The sequence below is a fragment of the Eriocheir sinensis genome, chromosome 18, assembly GCF_024679095.1.
Source record: "Eriocheir sinensis breed Jianghai 21 chromosome 18, ASM2467909v1, whole genome shotgun sequence".
NCBI lineage: Eukaryota > Metazoa > Arthropoda > Malacostraca > Decapoda > Varunidae > Eriocheir > Eriocheir sinensis.
The window spans coordinates 10,736,549-10,761,465 of record NC_066526.1 but is presented as its reverse complement, the minus strand read 5'-3'; the positions used below and the strand labels follow the sequence as shown (position 1 = coordinate 10,761,465).

Here is a 24,917-nt window from a genome sequence, read left to right as displayed (position 1 = left end):
TGCAAGTCTTCGTTTCTCTCTCTTCATATACGTCATGACTCTATTATCAAGGGTTCTTTGTGCGTGTTTTCGTGCGTAAAGGTGCTTAAGAGTCAACCTTGTGAGCAGCGTAAGAGGGGATCAGAATACGGTGTTTGATCCTCCAACCTCCCCGTGAATTAATGCGTAAAAGCGCGTAAGTGAACCTATAGTACGAAGTGATTAAGAAAGAAGATCAGAATACGGTGTTGCATCCTCCTCCTCCTCCTCCTCCTCCCCGCGCCTTCAAGATTCACTCTCCCCTTCCATAATGAGAGTGTAAGTGGCTGTCTTCCGCGCTCTCATTTACGACACGTGGCTCCTCTATGAAGGGACGGCTCTGCTTTTAATGAGGAAATATAAGCCTTCCCGATACTGCTTCTTCCCCCCCTGCCTCCTCCTCCTCTTCCTCCTCCTCCTCCTCCTCTTCCTCCTCCTCCTCCTCCTCCTCTTACTTATCCCTTCTGCTTGTCACAATACCACTGATGCTTTCCTTCCCTTTCTCTCTCTCCTTCCTCCTCTTCCTCCTCCTCCTCCTCCTTTTCCTTATCTTCTGACCTAATACCTCTGATACCCTCCTCGTCCCTCTTCTTCCTCCCATAACAATAGTTCCGATGCTCCTTTCCCTTTCCATCTCCTCCTCCATCTCCTCTTCCTCCTCCTCTTCCTCCTCCTCCGCGGTAATGTCAGAGAATTGGCAAAGACTAGGATTAGGGTTTCATTCATTCTTTTAATGGTGGGACGAGAAAGAGTTAATGATGGAGGCTTGATTAGGTAACAACAGGTCATTAGAATCTACATTGCCTTTATTATTCTCCGAGGCAAAGGCGAAGGTAGTCATGGTAAAGCCTTTGGTGGTAACGGAAGATAATTGGTGGTAGTGATTATGTTAGTGAGAAAGAAAGAGGAAGAAAGAAAGAATGGAAAGAAGATAGACAGTCAACCAGTGAGTTAGTCAGTCAATCAGTCACTCAGTAAGACAGATAAAAAGATGAAAGAAAGAAAGAAGGAAGGAAGGAAGGAAAGAAAAAATATAGAAAGATCGAAAAAAAAAGAAAGAAGGAAAGAGAGAAAGAGAGAACAAACTCCAGTTATTTATTATGTTTATAAATTGCAGATATTTTCCTTCTGTATGTATTTGTTTTGAAGAAAGTACGTATGTTTTCCCTCTCTTTACATTCCGCAAAGACCCGTTATGTTCGTCTTCAGGGCTTTCTCGTATATCGCCAGGCAATTTTTTTCCCCTAAGAAGCTGTTTTAAGGGGTCAAGAGTGTTGATGTAAGGGTCATGACGCTTCGAGAGGGGAGAGTAGATGGCCCGTGAAGGCAGTGTGCGTTTGGATGACTCTTTCCCTCTCTCTCCGTCTCTCTCCGCGCTGACTCGTGGGAGGAGCGTCGGGGGAAAGGAGAAAGTTACTATATAAGAATGGGAGAGGGTGGCAGGGGAACAGACGTCGGGGTGTTGGTAGTAGCCGTAGCTTCTCTTCCTCCTCCTGCTATAGCGAGAGGAAGGACGTCTGCAGAAGCGGCTACGAGACCAGGAGGATAAGGAGCCGTATCTACAGGAGCGTGGCAGACTTCGGAGGCGCGGAAGTCGGCCTTGCGGGACAGCGAGCGGCCGGCCTTCAGAAACGGGATACTAGTGACTTGCTAAGACTGGAAAGACCTGATGCTTGCCCTGCCTTGAGGAACGAGGATTGTTGACTGTTTTACGTTTTTTTTTCGGCTCATCGTTCTTTGGTGTTTACCTTCTTGGCCCCTTCTGTTTTTGCTCCTCTTTCCTCCTCCTCTTGTGTCTTATTCCTTCTTTCTATCGATAAATCTCTTCTTTTTCCTGTTTTTTCCTCCTTTTTCCTCCACCTTTAAAACTAATCCTCCTCTTTCGCTATCTATCTCATTTCCGTTGTTTTCTCCTGTTTTTTAATCCTTATTCTCCCTCTTTTCGTCCGTTTTTCTAACCATCTCTTCTTCTCCGCTGTCTACGCCTGTTCTCACTCTTTTCCTCTCCTCTATCGTCACCCACTTCAAGGAAATGACTGACCCACTGACTTGAAGCCGCGCTAGCTGAGGATCATCGGCTGCTGCTCCCCAACGCCCACCATGAAGCTTACCTTGTTGATGGTGAGTAGCGGGAAGGTGGCGGCGGCGGCGGAGGATGAGGCGTTGACGGTGTTAGGTCTTGGGGTCGTGGTGTGTGGATCTTGAGTGTTATTCTTGAGGAGTCTTGGGTCTTGTTTGTTGTTCTTGTGTGATGTTACTGAGTTGTCGTGCCTTCTCTTTCGGTTGATTGCTAAATAGGAGGAGTTAGTGTCTTAGGAGGATTGTCTTCGGGTATTAACGGTCTTGGGGTCTTGAAGTTCTTTAGTGTCTTGTTGCACTGCGGTCGATTGTTAAGTAGAAGGGACCTGCGTCTTAAGGGCATGTCTCGGGGTTTTGGTGTTCCTTAATGTTATAGGCTGTGGTTGATTGTTAAGTTAAGAGTGAGTGGTGTCTTAGGGGAAGTATCTTGATGTCTTGAAGTTCTTTAATGTTATAGTCTGTGGTTGATTGTTAAGTTAGGAGTGATTTGTGTTTTAGGGGAAGTGTCTTGAGGTGTTGATGTGTTTTTGAGTGTCTTGTGTTCGTTTGTCTCGCGGTTGATAGTTAAGTTTGAATAGGAGTGATCAGTGTCTTAGAGGAAGTTATTGGTCTTTATCTTTTTATTATTGTGTGTGTGTGTGTGTGTGTGTGTGTGTGTGTGTGTGTGTGTGTGTGTGTGTGTGTGTTATTCTTGGTGTTTTCTCATAAGTTTGATTGATTTTGTTGTTTGTTTTGTTTGTTGTCTGTCATTGTTTTCTATTGTCATCTTCTTATTTATTTTTATTATTGTTTCTTTCTTCGGTTAAATTGTCTGTTTCTCTATGTCTGTTTGCCTCTCTCCCTCTCTATTCTCTCTCTCTCTCTCTCTCTCTCTCTCAAGGGTAATAGACTTGTTGATGTTTTTAAAAGTTCTAAAATCGTCCAACATAAGTAATTGTCGTTTTTCATGTGTTTTTTCCGCTCCGTTTTTTGTCGTTTAACTCGTTTTCTTTCTTTTTTCTTTTATTTTATTTTACCTTTTATTTACTCTTTTTTTTCTTTAGTTCTTCCGTTCATGTCCTGGTCATTTTTTTTTTCTTTTTTTTTTTCCTTTATTTCTTCCTTTCCAATCACTTACCTCGACGCTTTTTCCTCTGTTGTGTTTTTTTCCTCTTCATTGCGCGCACTCATCCACTCTCTCTCACTTTCCCTCTCACTCACTCACTCTCTCTTGCCTCTCATCCAAACCGTTGTAACTCTAGTAGTGTGTATCTTTTATCTCCCCTCTTCCCTTTCTTTACTCTCCCCTTTCCCTCTCTTTTTCATTCCCTATCTCTATCTATTTCCCTCTTTATTTCCTCTTTTCTCTATAACTTTCCATTTCCTCTCCTTTCATCTCCTTTTCTCATTAAATATTTTCTATCTTCCTTCCTTTATTTATAATCTCTTCTCTTCCCATCTCTTCTTCCTTTCTCTCTTCTCTCTGTCTCTTATAACCTCCCCCCTCCTCTTCCCATCTCTTCCTCTCTCCTCTCTTCCTCATATCATAATCTCCTCTTCCCTTTCCATCTCTCTTCTCTCTGTCTCTTTTACAAGCTCCCCTTCCATTTTAATCTCTCTTCTCCATCCCTCTCTTCTCATTATGTAATCTCTCCCCTCCCTTTCCCATCAATATTCTCCCCTCCTCTCATATATTATCTCATATGTAACTCCTTGTATAATCTCTTCCCCCTTCGTCTTTCCTCAGCCTTTCGTCATCTCCCTTCAACTCTCACTCTTCCCTTTCCCTTTCCCTCTCGTTAGTCTTTCCCGAATCGCTTTATCCATACTCAAGGCACGTGGCACCTTCTCACACTCGCCTCGTAGCATAACATTCACTCATGGACGTGTTATTTCATCTCCCGTTCCCTCCCACCTTCCTCTCTTGTTATAGTCTTGTCTGCATCGTTTTATCCATGTCCAAGGCACGTGGCACCTTCTCACACTCGCCTCGTAGCATAACATTCACTCATGGACGTGTTATTTCATCTCCCGTTCCCTCCCACCTTCCTCTCTCGTTATAGTCTTGTCTGCATCGTTTTATCCATGTCCAAGGCACGTGTTGCATTCTCATACTCACCTCGTAACATAACATTCACTCATGGACGTGTTTTTTTTAATCTTCCATCCCCTCCCACCTCCCTCTTTCCCTTCTTCTCTCGTTATAGTCTTTCCCGAGTCGTTTTATCCATGTCCAAGGCACGTGGCATGTCTCTCACACTCGCCTCGAAGCATAACATTCCTTCGTGGACGTGTTTTCATGCGAACTCGTGTGTGAGCGAAGGTTAGGTTGAAGAATTTCGCGTGTCCGTGTATGTTATTATTGTGGCAAGCGCGGAATGCGTTGTAAGTAAAGGTTAAGTTGGGGGCATACGCTACAGATGTGTGTGGCCTCGGTGCTTATCTCTGCCACATTGAAATTTGAAAGATATAGAAAAGGAATTTGAAGAGACTGTTCCATCGTAATTAGTTTGGAATGTGATAAGAAAGTGTGATATGTTTTCTTTCCAAATTAAATAGAAACTTTTGTTGATATACTGCAGAAACGCTGTCATGCTGTAAAAAATGGAGAATATTACGTTCAAATTCAGCTGTTTGTATATATAAATACATACACTAAGGCCCTTTCTCCATGACTCCTAAAGAAAAACGACAAAACGCATATGCAATGACTGCAAAAAAAGGAAAAGAGAAAAAAACGACAGCTACGTAATTGGAGAAACTCATGTAAGAAGAGAACCATAAACTTAAAACATCTCATATAACGGGAAAAGAATGACGGACGTGGTATATAGCCGGGCCGGGGGAGGGGAGAGGGAAGGCGGGATAGCGGCTTAGGCGGGGTGGATGTATGCACGGTGGGGCGGTGCGCTGAGACGGCAGATTTCGCGTTAATAGGAAGAGGCGCTAGCTTGTGATTACAGCGGCGGGCGAAGCGAACAGCGGTCACGTTTCTCCGGCAGACGGTAACGCTCAACCACCATCTGCTGGTCATGACGAAGCGCTAAGTATATCAGCGGCCTGGCAGATGGAGCAACACTAAGAGGGATGAGGAAGAGAGGTGGATGAGTTGTGAGATGTGATTGGTGGAGGTGGTTGAGTGGATTGAGGCATGTTAACTCTTCATCATGAGGGAAAGTAAAGAAAATGGATTGTCATGAAAAGAAGAAAAAATACAGAAGGAGGAAGATTCTTAAAGCCACACAGAGAGAAATTGAATGTTTTTTGAGGCTTGATGTCTGTGGTTGCTGGTAATAAAATCTTCGAAATTGTTTATTGTGGAAAGTAAAAGGAAGTAATTGTAGTTTTAACCAGAGAAGAAGGGAAAAAGAAAGAGTGAAAATGCATAGGGCGTGATGAAAGCTCAATATTAGACTCGAAATTGTTGATTGCGGAAGATAAAAAGAAGTAATAACAGACGAAACGAAAGAATAAATGAAAGAAAAAGTAAAAATGCTTAAACCGAGATGAAAACTTAGCACTGTGTTTGAAATTAATGACTGAAAACTAAAAAAGAAGTGATAGTAATTTTAACGAAAGAATATGAGAAAGGAAAAGGGAAAATGTATAATCCGTTCGTAACCGTTGATCGTGGAAAGTAGAAAAATAAGTAATAGTAATTTTAACGAAAGAATTAGCGAAAGAAAAGGTGAAGCATGTATGAGCCAGAACGAAAACTCAATTACTGCGTCGAGTACGTATGGTAATGCAATTTGAATATTCATGTTATGTGTTTCTTATGCAAATCGCTCCTTAGCGCCCATGAAACTTCAAAAAGAGAAGAGTAAACACGACATTTGTGCGAACACCAAGAAATGTCAAGGAAGATAAAAAGACCACAACAAAACAAGAAAAAGGAAAACAGATGAATTACATATACACGAATAGCAAGAAATGAAGAAGAGCAAAAAAATAGGTAAATAAGAAAAGTGAAATAGATAAACCACACATATTTAAATAGCGAGAAATGAAGAAGAGCAAAAAAATAGGTAAATAAGAAAAGGGAAATAGATAAACCACACATATTTAAATAGCAAGAAATGAAGAGGTGAAAAAATAATTAACACCAATGCAGAACAAGAGAAAAATTAAGATAAACTACATCATGAAATAAACGAATAGAAAGAAATGGTGACGGCAAAAATATTTATCACCAATACAGAACAGGAAGAAAAACAAGTAGATTGAAAAAAAGAAGGAAAAAAACATTAACACCACAATAAAATAAGAAAAGAACAAAAATAACAGAGAAAACAAAAGCGGAACAATGGAAAAAGGAAAAAGGAAACAAAATAACAATAAATAAAATAACAGAGAGAAAACAAAAGTGAAACAATAGAGAAAGGAAAAGGAAACAACAATAAATAACTCACCACAAAGAAAACAAAAATGGAACTAAAAAAAAAAAGGAAAAAATAAATACGGGTCCCTCACACAACAATACGCAATCGTCAATGGGCTTTTCTTTCCCTCTCCCCCTCTCTCTCTCGCGCTGCACTTTCACTCTCACGGGAGAAGACGCACCTCGACCCCTCACCTCTACCTGACCTCCCTCACCTTCCTGACCCTCCGTCGAACGCGCGTGACTCAACACAGACGCAGGGAAGACAAAAAACCTCGATCTCGTGAACCGAATCGCCCATTACGTGAAGATTACCGGAAAATAGTCGAGAGAGAGGGAAGGAAAGAGTGTAATATGTCTTTAACACCTACGCGGCTACTTTTAGATCGGTATTCTCAGAGGCTTCCACCCGTTACGTCAACTCTTTCCAAGGGCCGCAAAGGAGATTAGTCAGGCTTTCATGGGTGTCTTTTTACTTTCATGGTACGGAAGAAGGGTCAAACTACCACCAGGGTCATGAAACTACCCCTGGAAATGCCCGAAACGCCTACGAAAGCCTTGTCAAATCTATGTTGGTACGGAAGAAGTGTCAAACTACCACTAGGGTCATATAACTACCCCTGGAAGTGCCCAAAACGCCTACGAAAGCCTAAACTTGGTGTGCTCGGGCGAATAAATGTAAAAGAATACGCCCTTATTGTTTCCGGAGATGGCTGACGTTCCTACATTCCCTCCTAACCCACGTAATGGTTCTAGACGTCTTGGAATTACCTTGGGAAACACCTGGGACTTGGGAAGTGGTGGAGACGCAGGTGAACTCAGGTGTGTTGAGACTCACATGGGTGGATACTAGAGATGGGATGGCTTACGTACACACACACACACACACACACACACACACACACACACACACACACACACACACACTCACGTTCACTCACTCATTCACACACGTACATTTTTACACATTGCCAGTTCCATACGCGTGTTTTCCATACATAGTACACGCCCGCACGCCCGCAGCGGTCTTAGTCATGGCAGTCGCACGCCCCCTGAACGCTAATTTCAACTCTGCTTCACGGCGGAGTCACGAGGAAACTATTTTGACGCACGCTGTGTCCCGCCCATCCTATTTTCTATGTTCGTGTGTGTGTGTGTGTGTGTGTGTGTGTGTGTGTGTGTGTGTGTGTGTGTGTGTGTCTCTCTGTCTCTCTCTCTCTCTCTCTCTCTCTCTCTCTCTCTCTCTCTCTCTCTCTCTCTCTCTCTCTCTCTCTCTCTCTCTCTCTCTCTCTCTCTCTCTCTCTCTCTCTCTCTCTCTCTCTCTCTCTCTCTCTCTCTCTCTCTCTCTCTCTCTCTCTCTCTCTCTCTCCTTTTTCATCTTTTCTTCTTCTCTTTCTCCTTCAAGTTATTCGTGAAGGCATTTATTTCCTCCCCTTCTGGTCAAACAATTAACTAGGTAGGAGGTAGACACTTTTCAAAGCCCAATCAACTCATCTGTTTTTTTTTTTTTTTTCATGCTTCCTTGGGTTCAATCAGACGTTTTTACACACTTCTCTTTTTTTTCTATTTTGCTTGAGGGGAAGATTCACGCCTTGCCTCAGTTTTTATTTGATTTTATTCGATGTTTCTTAGGAATTACTCCATTACCTAACGAGTCTTTCTTGTTGGCTTTCCTCAGGGCATGAAGAATTGAGATGGCTATTATTTGCTATTGTTCTTCCTCTTTTCTTTACCTTCCAACGGCGCTTAGGAAGGATAAAGAACTGGGAAGGCTGTTATTTTCTCCTTTTTTCCTCTTTCCAATCCTTTCCTTCCTCCCATATACGTGAAAAGTAAGGGTACATACAGTTCTGCCTCAATGCATCCCTTCCCATCACTAAGAAAACTGCTATCTCCTTATCTTCCTCTCGCTTCATTGCCTTTTCTCGCCATATAAGTGAAGAGACTGTTATTTCCTTCTTTTTCCCTTGTTCTAATCCATTCCTTCCCCCATATACGTGAAAAGTGAAGGTACATACAGTCTTGCCTCAATGCGTCCCTTCCCCTCCCCTTCCCTCCCTTCCTCTCTGTCTGCACGCACAATGAAAGTATATTCCATGCACGCTGAACATCCTGCTCCTCTCAGTCACGACCAGCGGGTGTAGACTCTCTTCATTTGGCTCCATCCTTCCTTCCTTACTACTTTTACGAGCCATACCTGTTTGAAAGGGAAATAGAGGGAGGGATAGCGAAGGGGGGGTTGAAAAGGAGAGGTAGAGGAAGGGGTAGAGAACGGGGGAGATAGAGAAAAAGAGATAGAGGGAATTGGGAAGGATAGAGAGAGAGAGAGAGAGAGAGAGAGAGAGAGAGAGAGAGAGAGAGAGAGAGAGAGAGAGAGAGAGAGAGAGAGAGGCAATGTTTGTTTTCCTAAGTGCTGATTCATCTTCTTTTCCAGTCCTCCGTCTTAGCCTCCCTTCCTCCTCCTCCTCCTCCTCCTCCTCCTCTTCCTCTTCCTCCTCCTCTTCCTCTTCTTCTTCCTCCTCTGATTACATCTCGCCTGAATTATTCCTCTCTTAACTCCTCTTACAAATCTAGTCTTACTAATTATGATATTCGTGGATAATTTTCGTCTTTTTTTTTATTATCAACAGAAAAAACGTGAAAAATAATACACGTTCAATTGAAAGGTTAAATTTCTCTCACAAATCTAGCGTTATGAATCTGTTATTATGTTCGTTATCTTCCTTTTTTTCACTTATTTATCTTATTTTAACAAACAAACGCAAAACTAATAGATAAGAAAGAGAGAGAGAGAGAGAGATAATGAAGAGAAAGAGTGACAACAATAATAATAAATAATAATAATAATAATAATAATAATAATAATAATAATAATAATAATAATAATAATAATAATAATAATAATATAAATAATAATAATGATAATAATGTAGTAAAACACGGACTTACACACGTCAACCATTTTTTTCTTTTTTTTTTTTCGCTTCTGCCGCAACAAATCAGCAAGGTGTTATTTCCCAGGTAATTAAAAGTGCAATTAAATCACGCACGCGGCCAACATTTAACTTGATTCCGGTGTTTGCTGTGGCCGGGTGTTTTATTTTGAGTCTCGTTTTATTTTTTTTCAGGTCTTAAGAAATTTATGGGAGAATTATTTGTGATTTATAGTAATTGTGTGTGCGGGGGGAAGTGTGTGTGTGTGTGTGTGTGTGTGTGTGTGTGTGTGTGTGTGTGTGTGTGTGTGTGTGTGTGTGTGTGTGTGTGTGTGTGTGTGTTTGCCTATCAGTTTCTCTTTTTTTTCGTGTTTACATTGTCACATTACATCGCTTTCCATACTTACATTCCAAACGAAAGATACAAACAAACACACACACAAAAAAAGAGAAAGTTGGCATAAGAGAGAGAAGAAGAAGTAAAAGAAGAAGAAGAAGAATTTAGCAACAGATGCGGAAGACAACAACACAAATCATTAGATTACCGATAAATACAAGCACACACACACACACACACACACACACACACACACACACACACACACACACACACACACACACACACACACACACACACACAAACAAACATAAACACACACATACATAAAAAAGAGAAAGTACACATCACAGAGAAAGAAGAAAAACATTGCAACACAGGCCTAAACAACACATACGGAACACAATGCTCGCGATTCCCAGGTGTTGCAGAGGTAGGGAGACACAGTGTTACCTGGATGCGCGCCAAACCTCCAGGTGTAGCGAGCAGCAGGTAACCGCCGCTGACGTAATGTTCGCTGACCTTTGACCTGTAGAAGCCTCAGGTAATTGCGTTTCCGGGAGGCTCTGGCAACGATTTCCTCTCTCTCGCACTCTCTCGCTCTCTTTCTCTCTTTCTTTCTATCTCTCTTTCGTTATTGATGGTGTTTGATTTAATTTACGTCTTGATTTGACCCCAGAACACGTTTTTTGGATCACGGAGTTTGCGAGGGCGGATTTTTTATGTAATTTTCTCTCTTTCTCTCTCACTCTTGCTCTCTCGCTCACTCGCTCTCTCTTGCTCTCTTTCACTCGCTCGTTCTTGCTTACTCTCACTCTATCTATCTATCTATCTACCTATCTATATATCCATCTATCTATCTATTTTCCTCCTTTTCTTCCTCTTTATCATCCTTATTCTCTTTCTCTTTGTGTGTGTGTGTGTGTGTGTGTGTGTGTGTGTGTGTGTGTGTACGTGTGTGTGTGCCCCCGCCATTTGTTAAGCGTCATCCAGCGTGTGTTCGCGATGCTCACCCTGGTTGTCTGGGTCTTCGTGCATGTGCCGCCCGCCTATTGTTCGGCCTCAGCGTCGCGGGTCTCGGTTTCTTCTCTCTCTCTCTCTTTGATTGTCTGTCTGTCACGCTGCCTATTGTGTGAAGAAAGATGTGCTGTTGTCGTTGTTGTTGTTTTCGCTTCGCTTTCATTTTGTTGTCTTCTTCTCTTATTCCTCTTTCTCGTCTTTTTCATTGCTATCATCATTCTCCTATTTATTTTCCTTTTCTTTTGTCCTCTTTCTCTTTTTTCCTCTTCTTTCTCTCGTTGTGTTCTCCCCCTTCTGATTATCTCCTCCTCCTTGTCCTCTTTCTTTCGTCATGTTCTCCTTCTTCTCTTGCTTTATCTCTTATCACATATTTATAGATCCAGAGATTTTAGTATATGTATATTTGTACTTACTTTACATTAGGAGAGTAATATAAGATGTAATTTCACCAGCAGCAGTAGTAGTAGTAGTAGTAGTAGTAGTAGTGCAGTAAAGTAACTCAAACTATATTATTCCATTATGTGCTAATTCTTGCTAATCCTAAGTAAGACGTAGAACTAATTGTGTCTTCACCCACACTAATGACTTCGTTCCCTCTCTGTCATCATTCCTTTCTTCCCTTCCCAAACCTTTCGTCGCCTCTCCTTCCCTCTCTTTCTCTCTCCTCCCTTCCCTCATTCCCCTCGCGCGTCAAGGTGGTGGCGGCGGCGGCGGCGGCTGCGGAGGCGTTGGTGAGGGAGAAGGCGAAGGCAACCACCCTGGATGAGACCATAAAAGTCGTCGCCGAAGAACTGACGAAGCAGACGAAAGGAACGCCGCTCAAGATTGTCAAGGCGAAAGTGGAGAAGAGAAAAGGTAAGCTGCTCTTTAATAGTAGTACTACTAGTAGTAGTAGTAGTAGTAGTATCATTATTGTTTTTTATTAGTGTATACACTACTTCCATGATACAAAATTAAAGGAAACTGTTGATAAATGCTCCTTTTCACAATAGAGGCAATAATTATAACAGTAGCTAGAGGCAACAGTCATTAGCTAGAGTGCTCTGCTGTTTCAAGAAGAGATGAACTTTGATAAAAAAAATAAGCGAGTGGGAGAGAGACTTCTGATATTGATAAAACAGAAAGACATTTGTTGATTGAAGAAGAGAAAAAAAAAGATATTTGTAAAACTTTTTGACCAGATGATTTCTCTTCTCACTTTTTTTTAATTATTTAATGTTAACTTGAACTGACCCAAAGATTATTCATAGTTACATGTTTCTTATCATTAATGTCATATAACAGTAGGACTTGAATGCAAAATAGTGATGTATATAGTAGATGGTAGATATTTAGGTAGATAGATAAGTAGGTAGATTGGTAGACAAATATGTATAAGCAACTAGACTCGAAGGTGAAATAGTGATGTAATAGATAATAGATAGGTCGGTAGTTAGACAGATAGCTAGATTGATAGGTAGGTAAAAAGACAGGTAAACAAATATTAATAATTGAGTAAGTAAATAAGGGAAAGTAAAGGAAGAGAAGGAAGAAGAAATGGGAGAAAAAGTAACATTGGAAGTAACGAAGAGGAGAACTGAACTGAACAAAAAATTTAATATAGAAAATAAGGAAGAATCGGGGGAGGAAATGGAAAAAAAAAGCACGTAATATAGAAAGTAATGAAGAATGGAAGAAGGAAACAAAAAAAAAGTAATAGGAGGAGTAAATGGAATAAAGAGATAATATAGAGTAACGCAGATTATCAGGAAGAGGAAACGGAGGAAACAGTAATACGATCCGTGTGCATTAGCGGTCTAGGTGTTAGTTTCGCGTTTCAATTTCTACGCCACGCATCCTGTCACCGCTTGCGTGGCACGACTGATTGGTAAGGCTTTATTTTCGGTCTCTCCCATGCGTGACTATTTACAGGTAATGCTTTTGATATTTCCGCCTCACCAATACTCCCAGAGCGTGAATTAGTTTCGTAATGATAAAGGGAGTAGCAATATTAGTGATAGTAGTTGTAGTAGTAGTAGTTGTAGTAGTAGTAGTAGTAGTAGCAGTAGGAGGAGGAGAAGGAGGAGTAATTGTAGTTAGTATAGGTCGTTGTTGTTGTTGTTTTAATGCACATAGTAGCACTGGTAACACACACACAAACACACACCAACACACACACAAACTAGGCCTTAAAAATAACCAACACAACATACTCGACATCTTCCAAATCTTCCCCTCAAAAAAACACCGAATAAAACATCCCCAATAAACATCATCACCCCCAAAAAATCCCCAAATAAACATCTTCCCCAAAAATCTACGCCAAAATCATCCCTAACATCCTACCTTCGCAACAGCTGACCAAGGCAACGTCCCACCGCCTCCCTTGTACCAGCTGCCTCTGGAGTCGCCGGGCGAGACCTACACATCCCCCTCCCAAGGCCTCCCCTCCGCCAGCGTCTCCTACAGTCCTCCCGCCGGGGGTGACAGCGGCGTCTTCATCAAGTTCGGTCCCGCAGACGCCATAACGGGAGGGTCCTTCGGGGTATCCTACGCTGGTGGTGGTGGTGGTGGTGGTGGTGGATATGGTGGTGGAGGTGGAGTAGGAGGTGGAGGAGGAAGTGGAGGAGGATATGGAGGAGGAGGTGGTACTGGAGGAGGAGGGAGTGGAGGAGGATACGGAGGAGGTGGTGCTACTGGTGGAGGAGGAAGTGGAGGAGGATATGGAGGAGGAGGAGGTGGTGGACATGGAGGAGGAGTAGGAGGAAGTGGAGGAGGGTATGGTGGAGGAGGCGGAATAGGAGAAGGAGGAGGAAGTGGAGGAGGATATGGAGGAGGAGGTGGTACTGGAGGAGGAGGAAGTGGAGGTGGGTATGGTGGAGGAGGAGGAAGTGGAGGGGGATATGGAGGAGGAGGTGGTACTGGAGGAGGAGGAAGTGGAGGAGGATATGGAGGTGGAGGAGGAGGTGGACATGGAGGAGGAGGAATTGGAGGAGGAGGGGGATATGGAGGAGGAGGCGGTAGTGGAGGAGGAGGTGTAGGAATAGGAGGGGGAAGTGGAGGAGGATATGATGGAGGAGGTGGAATAGGAGGAGGAGGAGGAGGAAGTGGAGGGGGATATGGTGGAGGAGGAGGTGGTGGAGGAGGTGGAGGAGGAATAGGAGGAGGAGGAGGAAGTGGAGGAGGGTATGGTGGAGGGGGTGGTACTGGAGGAGGAGGGTATGGAAGTGGAGGAGGAGGAGGAGGAGGAGGAGGAGGAAGTGGAGGAGGATATGGAGGTGGAGGAGGAATTGGAGGAGGAGGAAGTGGGGGAGGATATGGAAGTGGAGGAGGAGTAGGAGGAGGAGGAGGAAGTGGAGGAGGATATGGAGGTGGAGGTGGAGGAGGAATAGGAGGAGGAGGATATGGAGGTGGAGGAGGAATTGGAGGAGGAGGAAGTGGGGGAGGATATGGAAGTGGAGGAGGAGTAGGAGGAGGAGGAGGAAGTGGCGGAGGATATGGAGGTGGAGGTGGAGGAGGAATAGGAGGAGGAGGAAGTGGAGGAGGATATGGAGGTGGAGGAGGAATTGGAGGAGGAGGAAGTGGGGGAGGATATGGAGAAGGAGGTGGACATGGTGGCGGAAGTGGAGGAGGATATGGAGGTGGAGGAGGAGGAGGAGGAAGTGGAGGATATGAAGGTGGAGGTGGAGGAGGAATAGGAGGAGGAGGAAGTGGAGGAGGATATGGAGGTGGAGGAGGAAGTGGGGGAGGATATGGAGGAGGAGGTGGTAGTGGAGGAGGAGGTGGACATGGTGGCGGAAGTGGAGGAGGATATGGAGGTGGAGGAGGAGGAGGAGGAGGAGGAGGATATGGAGGTGGAGGTGGAGGAGGAATAGGAGGAGGAGGAGGAGGAAGTGGCGGAGGATATGGCGGAGGAAGCGGAGGAGGAAGTGCAGGAGGATATGGTGGAGGAGGAGGAGGTGGAGGTTCTCTTACTGAATCCTATGGCGCTCCTCCGCCTCCCAATACATCCTACGGAACTCCTGATGTCCCAAGTTCATCCTATGGCGTTCCCGATGTCCCAAGTTCATCCTATGGCGTTCCCGATGTCCCAAGTTCATCCTATGGCGTTCCCGATGTCCCAAGTTCATCCTACGGTGCCCCCGATGTCCCAAGTTCATCTTATGGTGTTCCCGATGTCCCAAGTTTATCCTACGGCGTTCCTGATGTCCCAAGTTCATCCTACGGTGTCCCCGATGTCCCAAGTTCATCTTATGGTGTTCCCGATCTCCCAAGTTCATCCTATGGTGCTCCCGATGTCCCAAGTTTATCCTACGGCGTTCCTGATGTCCCAAGTTCATCCTACGGTGTCCCCGATGTCCCAAGTTCATCTTATGGTGTTCCCGATGTCCCAAGTTCATCCTACGGTGTCCCCGATGTCCCAAGTTCATCCTACGGTGTCCCCGATATCCCAAGTTCATCCTACGGTGTTCCAGATGCCCCAAGTTCATCCTACGGCGCTCCCGGTGGAGGAGGAAGTGGAGGAGGGTATGGAGGAGGAGGTGGTTCTGGAGGTGGACATGGAGGAGGAAGTGGAGGAGGATATGGCGGTGGAGGAGGAATAGGAGGAGGAGGAGGAGGAAGTGGAGGAGGGTATGGTGGAGGAGGAGGAAGTGGAGGAGGTGGACATGGAGGAGGAAGTGGAGGAGGATATGGTGGCGGAGGAGGAGGAGGAAGTGGTGGAGGATATGGAGGTGGTGGCGGTGGAGGAATAGGAGGAGGAAGTGGAGGAGGATATGGAGGTGGTGGCGGTGGAGGAATAGGAGGAGGTGGAGGAGGAAGTGGAGGAGGATATGGTGGTTCTGTGGCCCCCAGTTCATCCTACGGTGCTCCTGCGGCCCCCAGTTCATCCTACGGGGCCCCAGGTGGAGGTGGTTCTCTCACCTCCACCTTCTCTGTGATCCATCTTGGTGGAGGAGGAGGAGGAGGCCATGGTGGAGGAGGTGGCGATGGCTATGGTGGAGGTGGAGGAGGAGGTCATGGTGGAGGAAGTGGAGGAGGGTATGGTGGAGGTGGAGGAGGAGGCCATGGTGGAGGAGGTGGCGGTGGATATGGTGGAGGTGGAGGAGGAGGCCATGGTGGGGGAGGTGGTCATGGTGGAGGAGGTGGCGGTGGATATGGTGGAGGTGGAGGAGGAGGCCATGGTGGGGGAAGTGGAGGAGGGTATGGTGGAGGTGGTGGTCATGGTGGAGGAGGAGGACATGGTGGAGGAAGTGGCGGAGGATATGGTGGAGGAGGAGGAGGAGGCCATGGTGGAGGAAGTGGAGGAGGGTATGGTGGAGGTGGTGGTCACGGTGGAGGTGGCCATGGTGGAGGAAGTGGAGGAGGGTATGGTGGAGGTGGTGGTCATGGTGGAGGAGGAGGCCATGGTGGAGGAAGTGGAGGAGGATATGGTGGAGGAGGAGGAGGAGGACACGGTGGAGGAGGTGGAGGATATGGTGGAGGAGGAGGTCACGGCGGTGGAGGAGGTGGAGGATACGGTGGAGGAGGAGGTCACGGCGGTGGAGGAGGAATAGGTGGAGGCTATGGTGGAGGAGGAGGAGGACACGGAGGAGGTGGAGGAGGATATGGTGGAGGAGGAGGACATGGTGGAGGAGGAGGAGGAGGATACGGTGGAGGAGGAGGAGGAGGTGGATATGGAGGTGGAGGTGGAATAGTAATAGGTGGAGGAGGAGGAGGAGGAGGTTATGGTGGAGGAGGAGGAGTAATCGGAGGAGGAGGTTATGGAGGTGGAGGAGGAGGAGGAGGAGGATATGGAGGAGGTGGAGGAGGAGGAGGTTATGGTGAGGAAGAAATCATTTACGTTAGGCCTATAAAACAGAAACGGCCTCAACAGCAGCCTATGAAAAAATTCCTTGACAAGTTGAAGAAAATGTTTAAATTCTGGCGATAATTTTTGGTCTTATAATCATTCTTTTTCTCACTTCTTTCTTTCTTCTCTTTATCTTCTTCTTCATCTTCTTCTTCATCTTCATCATTTTATACTTCATATCCAAGCACTTTCCTTCCACATCTGTTTTCGTTTCTATAATCTCTCTTCTTCTTCTTCTTCTTCTTCTTCTTCTTCTTCTTCTTCTTCTTCTTCTTCATAATTTTCTACTTCATGTCCAAGCATTTTCCTTTCACATCTGTTTTCGTTTCTATAATCTCTTCTTCTTCTTCTTCTTCTTCTTCTTCTTATGTTACGTGTCCAAGCCTTTCACTTTCACACATGTTTCCATCTTTATCTCCTCCTCCTCCTCTTCTTTCTCCTTTTCCAATTCTCATTACCTTTTACAATCTCGTTCTTCTTATATTCCATCCTTGTTATTTCTTCCTGTTTTTCGTCTTTCATCTTTCTTGTTCTAGTCTTTCTTTCCACATATGTTCAATTTCTTACATACGTGGCTATTCCAAACCTGTCCAAAACCACACCTGTATCTACACATCTACACTCACTCCCACATATCTGTCTCCAACCTTACGTGTCCAATTCCAAACCTGCCCAAAACCACATGTCCCAAACTTCCTATACCTGTTCCAAGCTACCTCTTAATTAAACACATGTCCCAAGCTACACCTATATACACCTATTATTAGTATGTATTGTATGTGTTGTATGTATTTTAATGTATATATTACGATAGCGTTTTTACAAGATGTTTTACCGTTGTTTTTTCTTGTGTTTTATGATTTTTGTATGTGATGTGATCTTATTAAAGTCTGTTGAGTGTGTTTGTTGTTTGTTTTTATAATTTCCTTGATTGTGTGTGTGTGTGTGTGTGTGTGTGTGAGAGAGAGAGAGAGAGAGAGAGAGAGAGAGAGTAAATTCCACTTTATCCTATTTCCATTCACTTTTCCTCCTCCTTTTCCACCTCCTCCTCTTCTTCCTCCTCCTCCTCCTCCTCCTCCCTTATATGGAAGAAGCAAAGAAAAAAAATAAAAACAAGGAATAAGGAAACAAATAATAAAGAAAAAGAAGACAAAGAAGGAAAGCTAAAAGATAAAAATAACAGGAAGAGGATGACGAAGAGGAGGAGGAGGAGGAGGAGGAGGAGGAGGAGGCACTCAGCCCTCAAGAGATCTCGATGGCACTGTGTATTGACAGGGGGTGCCTCTCCTCCTCCTCCTCCTCCTCTCTACTCAAGCCTTCATCCCTCTTCAGCCACCTCTTCCTCCTCTTCCTCTTCCCTCCTCTTCTCTTCTCTTGCTATATTTTAGTTTTCCATATCTTCGTTTCATCTCCCTCTTCCTCCTCCTCTTTCATCTTCCTTAAGTCTCTCTTCTCTTTACCTCTTCCTTCCTTCCTCATTCTTGTCTAGACTTTCCTCCTCCTCTTCTTCCCCTCTTCACATCTCCACGCTTTCTCTCCACTCTCTCTCTCTCTCTCTCTCTCTCTCTCTCTCTCTCTCTCTCTCTCTCTCTCTCTCTCTCTCTCTCTCTCTCTCTCTCTCTCTCTCTCTCTCTCTCTCTCTCTCTCTCTCTCTCTCTCTATCTCTCTATCTATCTCTCTCTATATCTCTCTCTCTCTCTCTCTCTCTCTCTCTCTCTCTCTCTCTCTCTCTCTCTCTCTCTCTCTCTCTCTTCTGTCTCTCTTCTCTCTCTCTTCTCTCTCTTTTTTTTATCTCTCTCCTTTTCAATTTCTTTTACTTTCTTTCTTCCCTTTCTTACTCATTCTTTACTCTCCCTTCCCTCTTATTTTCTTTCACTATTATCTTCACGTTCTTCCCTTCACGTTCTTTTCCTTCATCCATTTCGTCTTTCCTACGGTTATTTGTGTTTCTCTTTCACATCAAGTTTTATACCTTTTATTATTTCCTTCCCCTTCCATTTCCCTTTCTCTCATTTTTGCTTTCACGTCCCTTCCTTTCCTTCCCTCTCCTTGCCTTTCTTCTCCTCCCCATTCTCTTTTATTTCTTCTCCTTCCTTCGCTTCCTCTCTTCCCTTCCTCTTCCTTTCCTCTCCTCTTTCCTTCTCTTCCTTATTCTTTCTCTCTTTCCTTCCCTTCCTCCCTCCCTTCCCTCTCTTCTCCTTCCATATCTTCTCTATTTTTTTTCATCTCCCTTTTCGTTTTCTCTTACCTCTCCCGTCACCCTCCTCCCTCCCTTCCTTCCTTCCCTTCTTCCTCCCCTTCAAGCAAACCTTCGCCCACGACTCTCTCTCTCTCTCTCTCTCTCTCTCTCTCTCTCTGTGTGTGTGTGTATTTCTGTCCCTTCGTTTGCTCGGGGATTATGCTCTTTCAAGGTCAGTCCGCGGGGGGGAGGGGGGCGAAGGTGGGTAATTGTGGGTGAAGGGATAAAGAAGATGGAGGAGGAGGAGGAGGAAGAGGGGAAGTTAGAGGATTGAAAATGGAGAAAAACGTGAAATGGAAAATACGACGAAATAAGGAGAAAGAATACGAACAGGAGAAGAAATGGGAAGAGGATGAGGAGGAGGAAGGGGAAGAAGAAGAAGAAGAGGAGGAAAAGAAGAGGAAGAGGAGCACATAGGATCGACTTCTATTCAATCATTGCTTTGAAGAATCTTGCCCTTTCATGACCTTCCTCTTCCTTCTCGTCCTCTTCCTCCTCTCTCTTCCTTTATTCATCTCTTTCCTTTCTCTTGTTTGCTTAATTACATCCATTTATCTTTATCTTTCTTCCCTTTCTCTTCTCTTCCTCCTTGTACGTCTTTATCATTTATCATCCACTTGTTCCTTTCTCTTTTTCCCTCCTCCTCCTCCTCCTCCTCCTCCAGCCGAGTCCTCCTCCTCCTCCTCCTCCTCCAGCCGAGTCCTCCTCCTCCTCCAGCACCTCTTTGACCCATATTTCCTGAGTTAATCATCTTAAGTGTCTGTTCTCTCTCTCTCTCTCTCTCTCTCTCTCTCTCTCTCTCTCTCTCTCTCTCTCTCTCTCTCTCTCTCTCTCTCTCTCTCTCTCTCTCTCTCTCTCTCTCTCTCTCTCTCTCTCTCTCTCTCTCTCTCTCTCTCTCTCTCTCTCTCTCTCTCTCTCTCTCTCTCTCTCTAAAATTCTTAATATAACAATGAATTTTAATGCAACAGTAAACTTTAATGTTGTCAAAAGGCAGTTTAATGAGTTTTCTGTTGTTCTTTTCTTTTTTTTTTCTTTTTTTTTGTAATTTCTGTTTCGTTGCAAAAGTTTTTATTTAGTAATGTCATGACAATTTTTTTTCTCTTTTTTGGTAGATATTGAAATGAGTATGTGACTTTTTGTGTGCTTGTCTGTGTGTGTGTGTGTGTGTGTGTGTGTGTGTGTGTATTTCCAGGAAGTCATAATGTATCGCATATTTGCACGCTCATTCATGCTCTCCATTTTACTCTTTTCTCTCCCTCTCCCTCTCTCTCTCTTTCTCTCTCCCTCTCTCTCTATTTATCTATCTTTCTCTATCTATCTGTCTATCTATATCTCATCCTCTCTGTGTGTGTGTGTGTGTGTGTGTGTGTGTGTGTGTGTGTGTGTGTGTGTGTGTGTGTGTGTCTGCTGTTGTTTGTTTTTTCTTTGTGTTTCTTTGTGCTCCTTTCCATCTTCCCTCCCATGACTACATTCGTTCCTCCTCTTTCCATCCTAACACTTTCCCTCGTCGCCCTCCCTGCCTTTCCCTCCTTTCATCCCTCCCCTCCCTCTCTCTCTCCTCTCTCTCTCCTTCCTTCCCTCTCTCCCTTTCCCCTTCTTCTCTCCCTCCCTCCAGTGCGTAGATCATACTTTACGTGTGGAAGGAACGGAGGATGGAGGCAACTTGTCTTCACCGAGTCTGAATTCACGGCGCAATGAACCATGAACCAAATTAACCCGAGAATAAACGATTGCCCTTCTTCTTCTTCATGCTGAAACGCGATGTATTTACTGCGCGAAGCTTTAAAGAAATGTTCCTTTTTGTTTTCATTATCTCTCTGACGTTCGTGTATGAAAAGGGTTGAAAATGTTGTTGATTCTTCAGTTCGTTGATTGATTTAACGCTCGCAGTGTCTTTTTAGGTGTTCAAATGTGCCTATTTTCTTTACTCTTCGAGGAGTGTCATTGTTTAAGTCTCTCACCCGTCAGTAATAAGTGGAAAATATCGCTGGAAAGTTGCAATTATAGTTCTCTGAGTCAATTAACGCTTGCAATTTATTTTACAGTATTCAAATGTACGTGTTTTCTTTATTTTTCGATGACACTCATTTATTAAATCTCTCCGTCAGTGATAAATGAAAACTAATGATGGAAAGTTTAATTTATATTTCCTTAACTGAATTCACGTTTGCTATATCTTTTACGGTATTCAAATGTGTTTGCTTTTTATTATTCCCACTTTTAAAAGACTTGGTTATTTAGGAAGCCTCTCCCCGTCTATAATAAAGTGAAAATGAATGTTGGAAAATTGCATTTGTAGGTTGCCGAATGAAGTTTTCTAAGATTTTTTCAATATATATGTTCTTGTTTGGTCTACCTTCAGGAGACGTATTGTATTTTGAGTTTTTCACTGGAATAGAAGACTTGTCACACTATCACCAGGCTCATAACACTACCCGTGGAAATACTAACACAGCCTCTACGAAATCATGTAAGCCCCGAAGTGCTTAAATATATGAGTCTTTGTATCTGTGAAATCCCTCTCTCTTCTCCGCGATATCAGACGTTGTATTTTGGGTGCTCATCACATTCATGGTCCAGAAGTCTTGTCAAACTATTACTAGGCTCATAAAACTACCCATGGAGACACTAACACAACCTCTACAAAATGTTTGAGAATATGGGCCAAACTTGCATCCTTGAAATCCTTCTCTCCCTTCTCTTCACGATATCAGACGTTGCATTATGGGTGTTTTCACGTTCGTGGTCCAGAAGCCTTGCCAAACTATCACCAGGCTCATAAAGCTATCTCTACGAAAGCGTATAAGCCCCGAGATGTTTGAAAGTATGTACCTTTGCATCGGTGAAATCCCTCTCTCTTTTCCTCTCTTCTCCGCGATATGCGAAAAAGTTATAAACAGACGTGCAAATCCCAGTCAGGAAAACTTAGCATTAGCTCTCAGGTGTGAATGACAGGTGTGTGCGTTGGGAGTCTGCAGGTGAAAACTTGAGACATGGCAAATTCACAACCACCACCGACAGAGTAATGGAACCTGTCTCAGCCTCACCGTGCCTCGTGCATAGGACATGAGACTCGCGCGGCTTCTTGTGTTATATTAAAGCTTATAAATAGACGTGTGTTATATTCTGCTTAGTCTCGGGTTGTCATATTCCTCCAGCTGTATTTGTTTTCATTCTCTTTCTGTTGTTTTGTTCTATTCCTGTTCTTGTTAATTTTGTGTTAGTGTTCTCTTTCGTGTTCTTTTTTTCATATTCCTCCACCTGTTCTTGTTCTCTTTCTCTGATTTCTGTTCTATTCCCGTTGTTGTTAATTTTGTGTTATTCTTCTCTTTCGTGTTCTCGTGTTATATTCCTCCAGCTGTTCTTGTTTTCTTTCTCTGTTGTTTTGTTCTATTCCCATTCTTGTTAATTTTGTGTTAGTGTTCTCTTTCGTGTTCTTGTGTTATATTCCTCCAGCTGTTCTTGTTCTCTTTCTCTGGGTTTTTTTTTCTATTCCCGTTCTTGTTAATTTTGTGTTAGTGTTCTCTTTCGTGTTCTTTTTTTCATATTCCTCCAGCTGTTCTTGTTTTCTTGCTTTTGTTTTTCATTCTGTTTGTGTTCTTGTTATTTTGGTTTTGGTTTTCTTTCTTGTTCGTCTTGTTCTTGTTTTTTTAGGGCTATGATAACGTTATGATATATTTAAGCTATGGTATATTAAGAGCTTATAACTATAACCTTACTCTGCCTCGTGCATAAGACATGAGACTCGCGTGGCTTCTTGTGTCGTATTAAAGCTTGTAAGTGAGCCTCGGAAGGTCACTCACACTCATGACTGCTTCATGCTTTGCCTCTCGTTGCCAATTGGTGTCGTGGTGAATTTAATGCTTTTCTTTTCCTTTTGCTTTAGCTGTGAAGGAAGCTGTGTTGATTCCAATGCGAGAGTTCGGGAGAGTTGAGCAGTTATTGTCCGTTTCAATATACTACCTACGTTAAGGACATTATTATTACTGATCTATTATGTATGTAGGTATGTAGGTATTTTTCTTCTGCTATTATTCTATCTATCAATCTATCTATCTTATGGAGTTGTTGAGTGGTCCGTGCAGGCAAATAGTAAGCTAATGTGTCCCAATTTCAAGTTCCGATTCTAAGTCCCGATTCCAAGTCAAGATTCCAAGTCCCGATTTATAGTACCGATTCCAAGTCCTGATTTTTAGTCCCAATTTTATGTCCTGATATCAAGTCCAGATTCCAAGACACAATTTCAAGCTCTGATTTCATGCCCCGATTTATTGTCACGATTTCAAGGCCCGATTTATAGTCCCGATTTCATGCCCCGATTTATAGTCACGATTTCACGGCCTGATTTATAGTCCCGATTCCAAGCCCTGCCAAAAATCCCAACATATTATAACTCTCAATAATAATCAGTAACAACAACAACGGCACACACACACACCCACACACGCACCCTAAGCTAATAAACGCGTAAAAGAGCGCAGAAACTTGTGCATTCAACTTGTAACGAGATTTTCCAGGCTTAGCGACTCTGCATTCACGCCTCGCCGGACGCTCGGGTAAAGGCGACGCTCGTAACTCAGGAAATTAATCAAGTCACGCTTTTCTGCAGGTGGCGGCGGCGGAGGAGGAGGAAGAGGAGGCGGCGGTGACGTTGATTAAGGCTAGGCAGGTGATGGAAGAGTGAGTACATATTAGCGTTGGTATTTTATTTAGTTTTTTATTTAGATTTTTATGTTTATTGATGACAGAAGGAATGAGTTTAGGAGAGAGAAGGGATAGAATTTTAGGTTTGTTATTTGTTGTTCTTTTTCTTTTTCTTCCTCCCCTTCCTCTTCTTCTTCCTATTCTTATTCTTATTAATATTTTTGGTATTGCTTATCATTATTATTATCATTATTATTATTATTATTATTATTATTATTATTATTATTATTATTATTATTATTATTATTATTATTATTATTATTATTATTATTATTATTATTATTATTATTATTATCATTATTATTACTTTTTTTTACGTTTCGCCTAAGGCACAGCTCTAGGCTTTCTTAGTGGGGCCTGGTGGTCAGTCCCAGCCCGTTATGGCGCAGGCAAGTATTTTATAGTGGCGCCATCTTGCCATCTTATTGTAAACATGTTATTATTGTTGTTATCGTCGTTGTTGTCGCTGGATTTGTTTTCCTTTAACTTTTTTTATCCTCTCATATATCATCACCAAAACTTAACACAATATAACATCAAGACAAGTGAGTGAGTGGGTAGCTACAGTGGCACTCAACGCGGAGGGAAGGAAACAAACACCTAAATAAGCGAGCGAGTGCCAAATAGTGCCTCACCAAATGGCGCCGACTCACCAAGCGTGCCATTAAAGGAGCGAAATGAGCTTCTGGCCCTTAATGGCACCGTTTACCGCCGCAAATAATCTTCTCCGGCGCTCCTCAACACACACTAACACTCGCGGGCGACGCTAAGTGTGCCAATTGTTTACTTTCCATTACACTCAAGATTCTGACGTGCGCTTCCTGAGCTGTTCTTCCTGGACTGCGTTTTTTTATGCTTGTTATGCTTGTGGGTTTGTGATTATTTTGGTTTCATTTGATTTCGAGTTAGTTAAAGAGTAGAGGGAGACTTGATTATTCTTTATGCTTGTGGGTTTGTGATTATTTTGGTTTCATTTGATTTCGAGTTAGTTAAAGAGTAGAGGGAGACTTGATTATTCTGTGTCAGTTTACTTTCCATTACACTCAAGATTCTGGCGTGCGCTTCCTGGGGTTGTGGTTGCTGGATTGCGTTTTATATGTTCGTTATGCTTGTGGGTTTGTGATTATTTTAGTTTCATTTGATTTTGAGTTTGTTAAAGAGTAGATTTAGTCTTGATTGTTGACTGTCCATTACACTCAAGATTCTGACGCGCGCTTCCTGGATTGTTCTCTGATTGCCTTTTACATACTTGTGGGGTTTTTTTCATAGTTGTTGTTGTTGATTTCGAGTTAGTTAAAGAGTAGAGTGAGTGATGATTTTTCTTATGTCTTACGTGTTTATGTTATTTTATGAACTGCTTAAATGGAACTGAGACGAGGTGAGATACTTAAGAAAAT

At 43.4% G+C, this 24,917-nt stretch overlaps 1 protein-coding gene across 1 annotated transcript; it reads left to right on the top strand.

Moving 5' to 3' along the window:
- Window positions 1-1,075: 1,075 nt before the first annotated feature.
- On the top strand, window positions 1,076-17,300 carry LOC127000175 (uncharacterized). The gene is made up of 6 exons (XM_050863567.1): window positions 1,076-2,139; window positions 11,443-11,602; window positions 13,084-13,659; window positions 14,324-14,331; window positions 14,373-15,807; window positions 17,290-17,300. The coding sequence occupies exons 1-6, from the start codon at window positions 2,119-2,121 to the stop codon at window positions 17,298-17,300; spliced, it is 2,211 nt and encodes a 736-aa protein (XP_050719524.1). The 5' UTR covers window positions 1,076-2,118.
- Window positions 17,301-24,917: the final 7,617 nt, after the last annotated feature.

Coding starts and splice junctions, on each gene's coding strand:
- LOC127000175 (XM_050863567.1), top strand. CDS start 2,119: ATGAAGCTTACCTTGTTGATG. Junction 2,140..11,442: donor TGAAGCTTACCTTGTTGATG/GTGAGTAGCGGG, acceptor TCGCGCGTCAAG/GTGGTGGCGGCGGCGGCGGC. Junction 11,603..13,083: donor GAAAGTGGAGAAGAGAAAAG/GTAAGCTGCTCT, acceptor CCTTCGCAACAG/CTGACCAAGGCAACGTCCCA.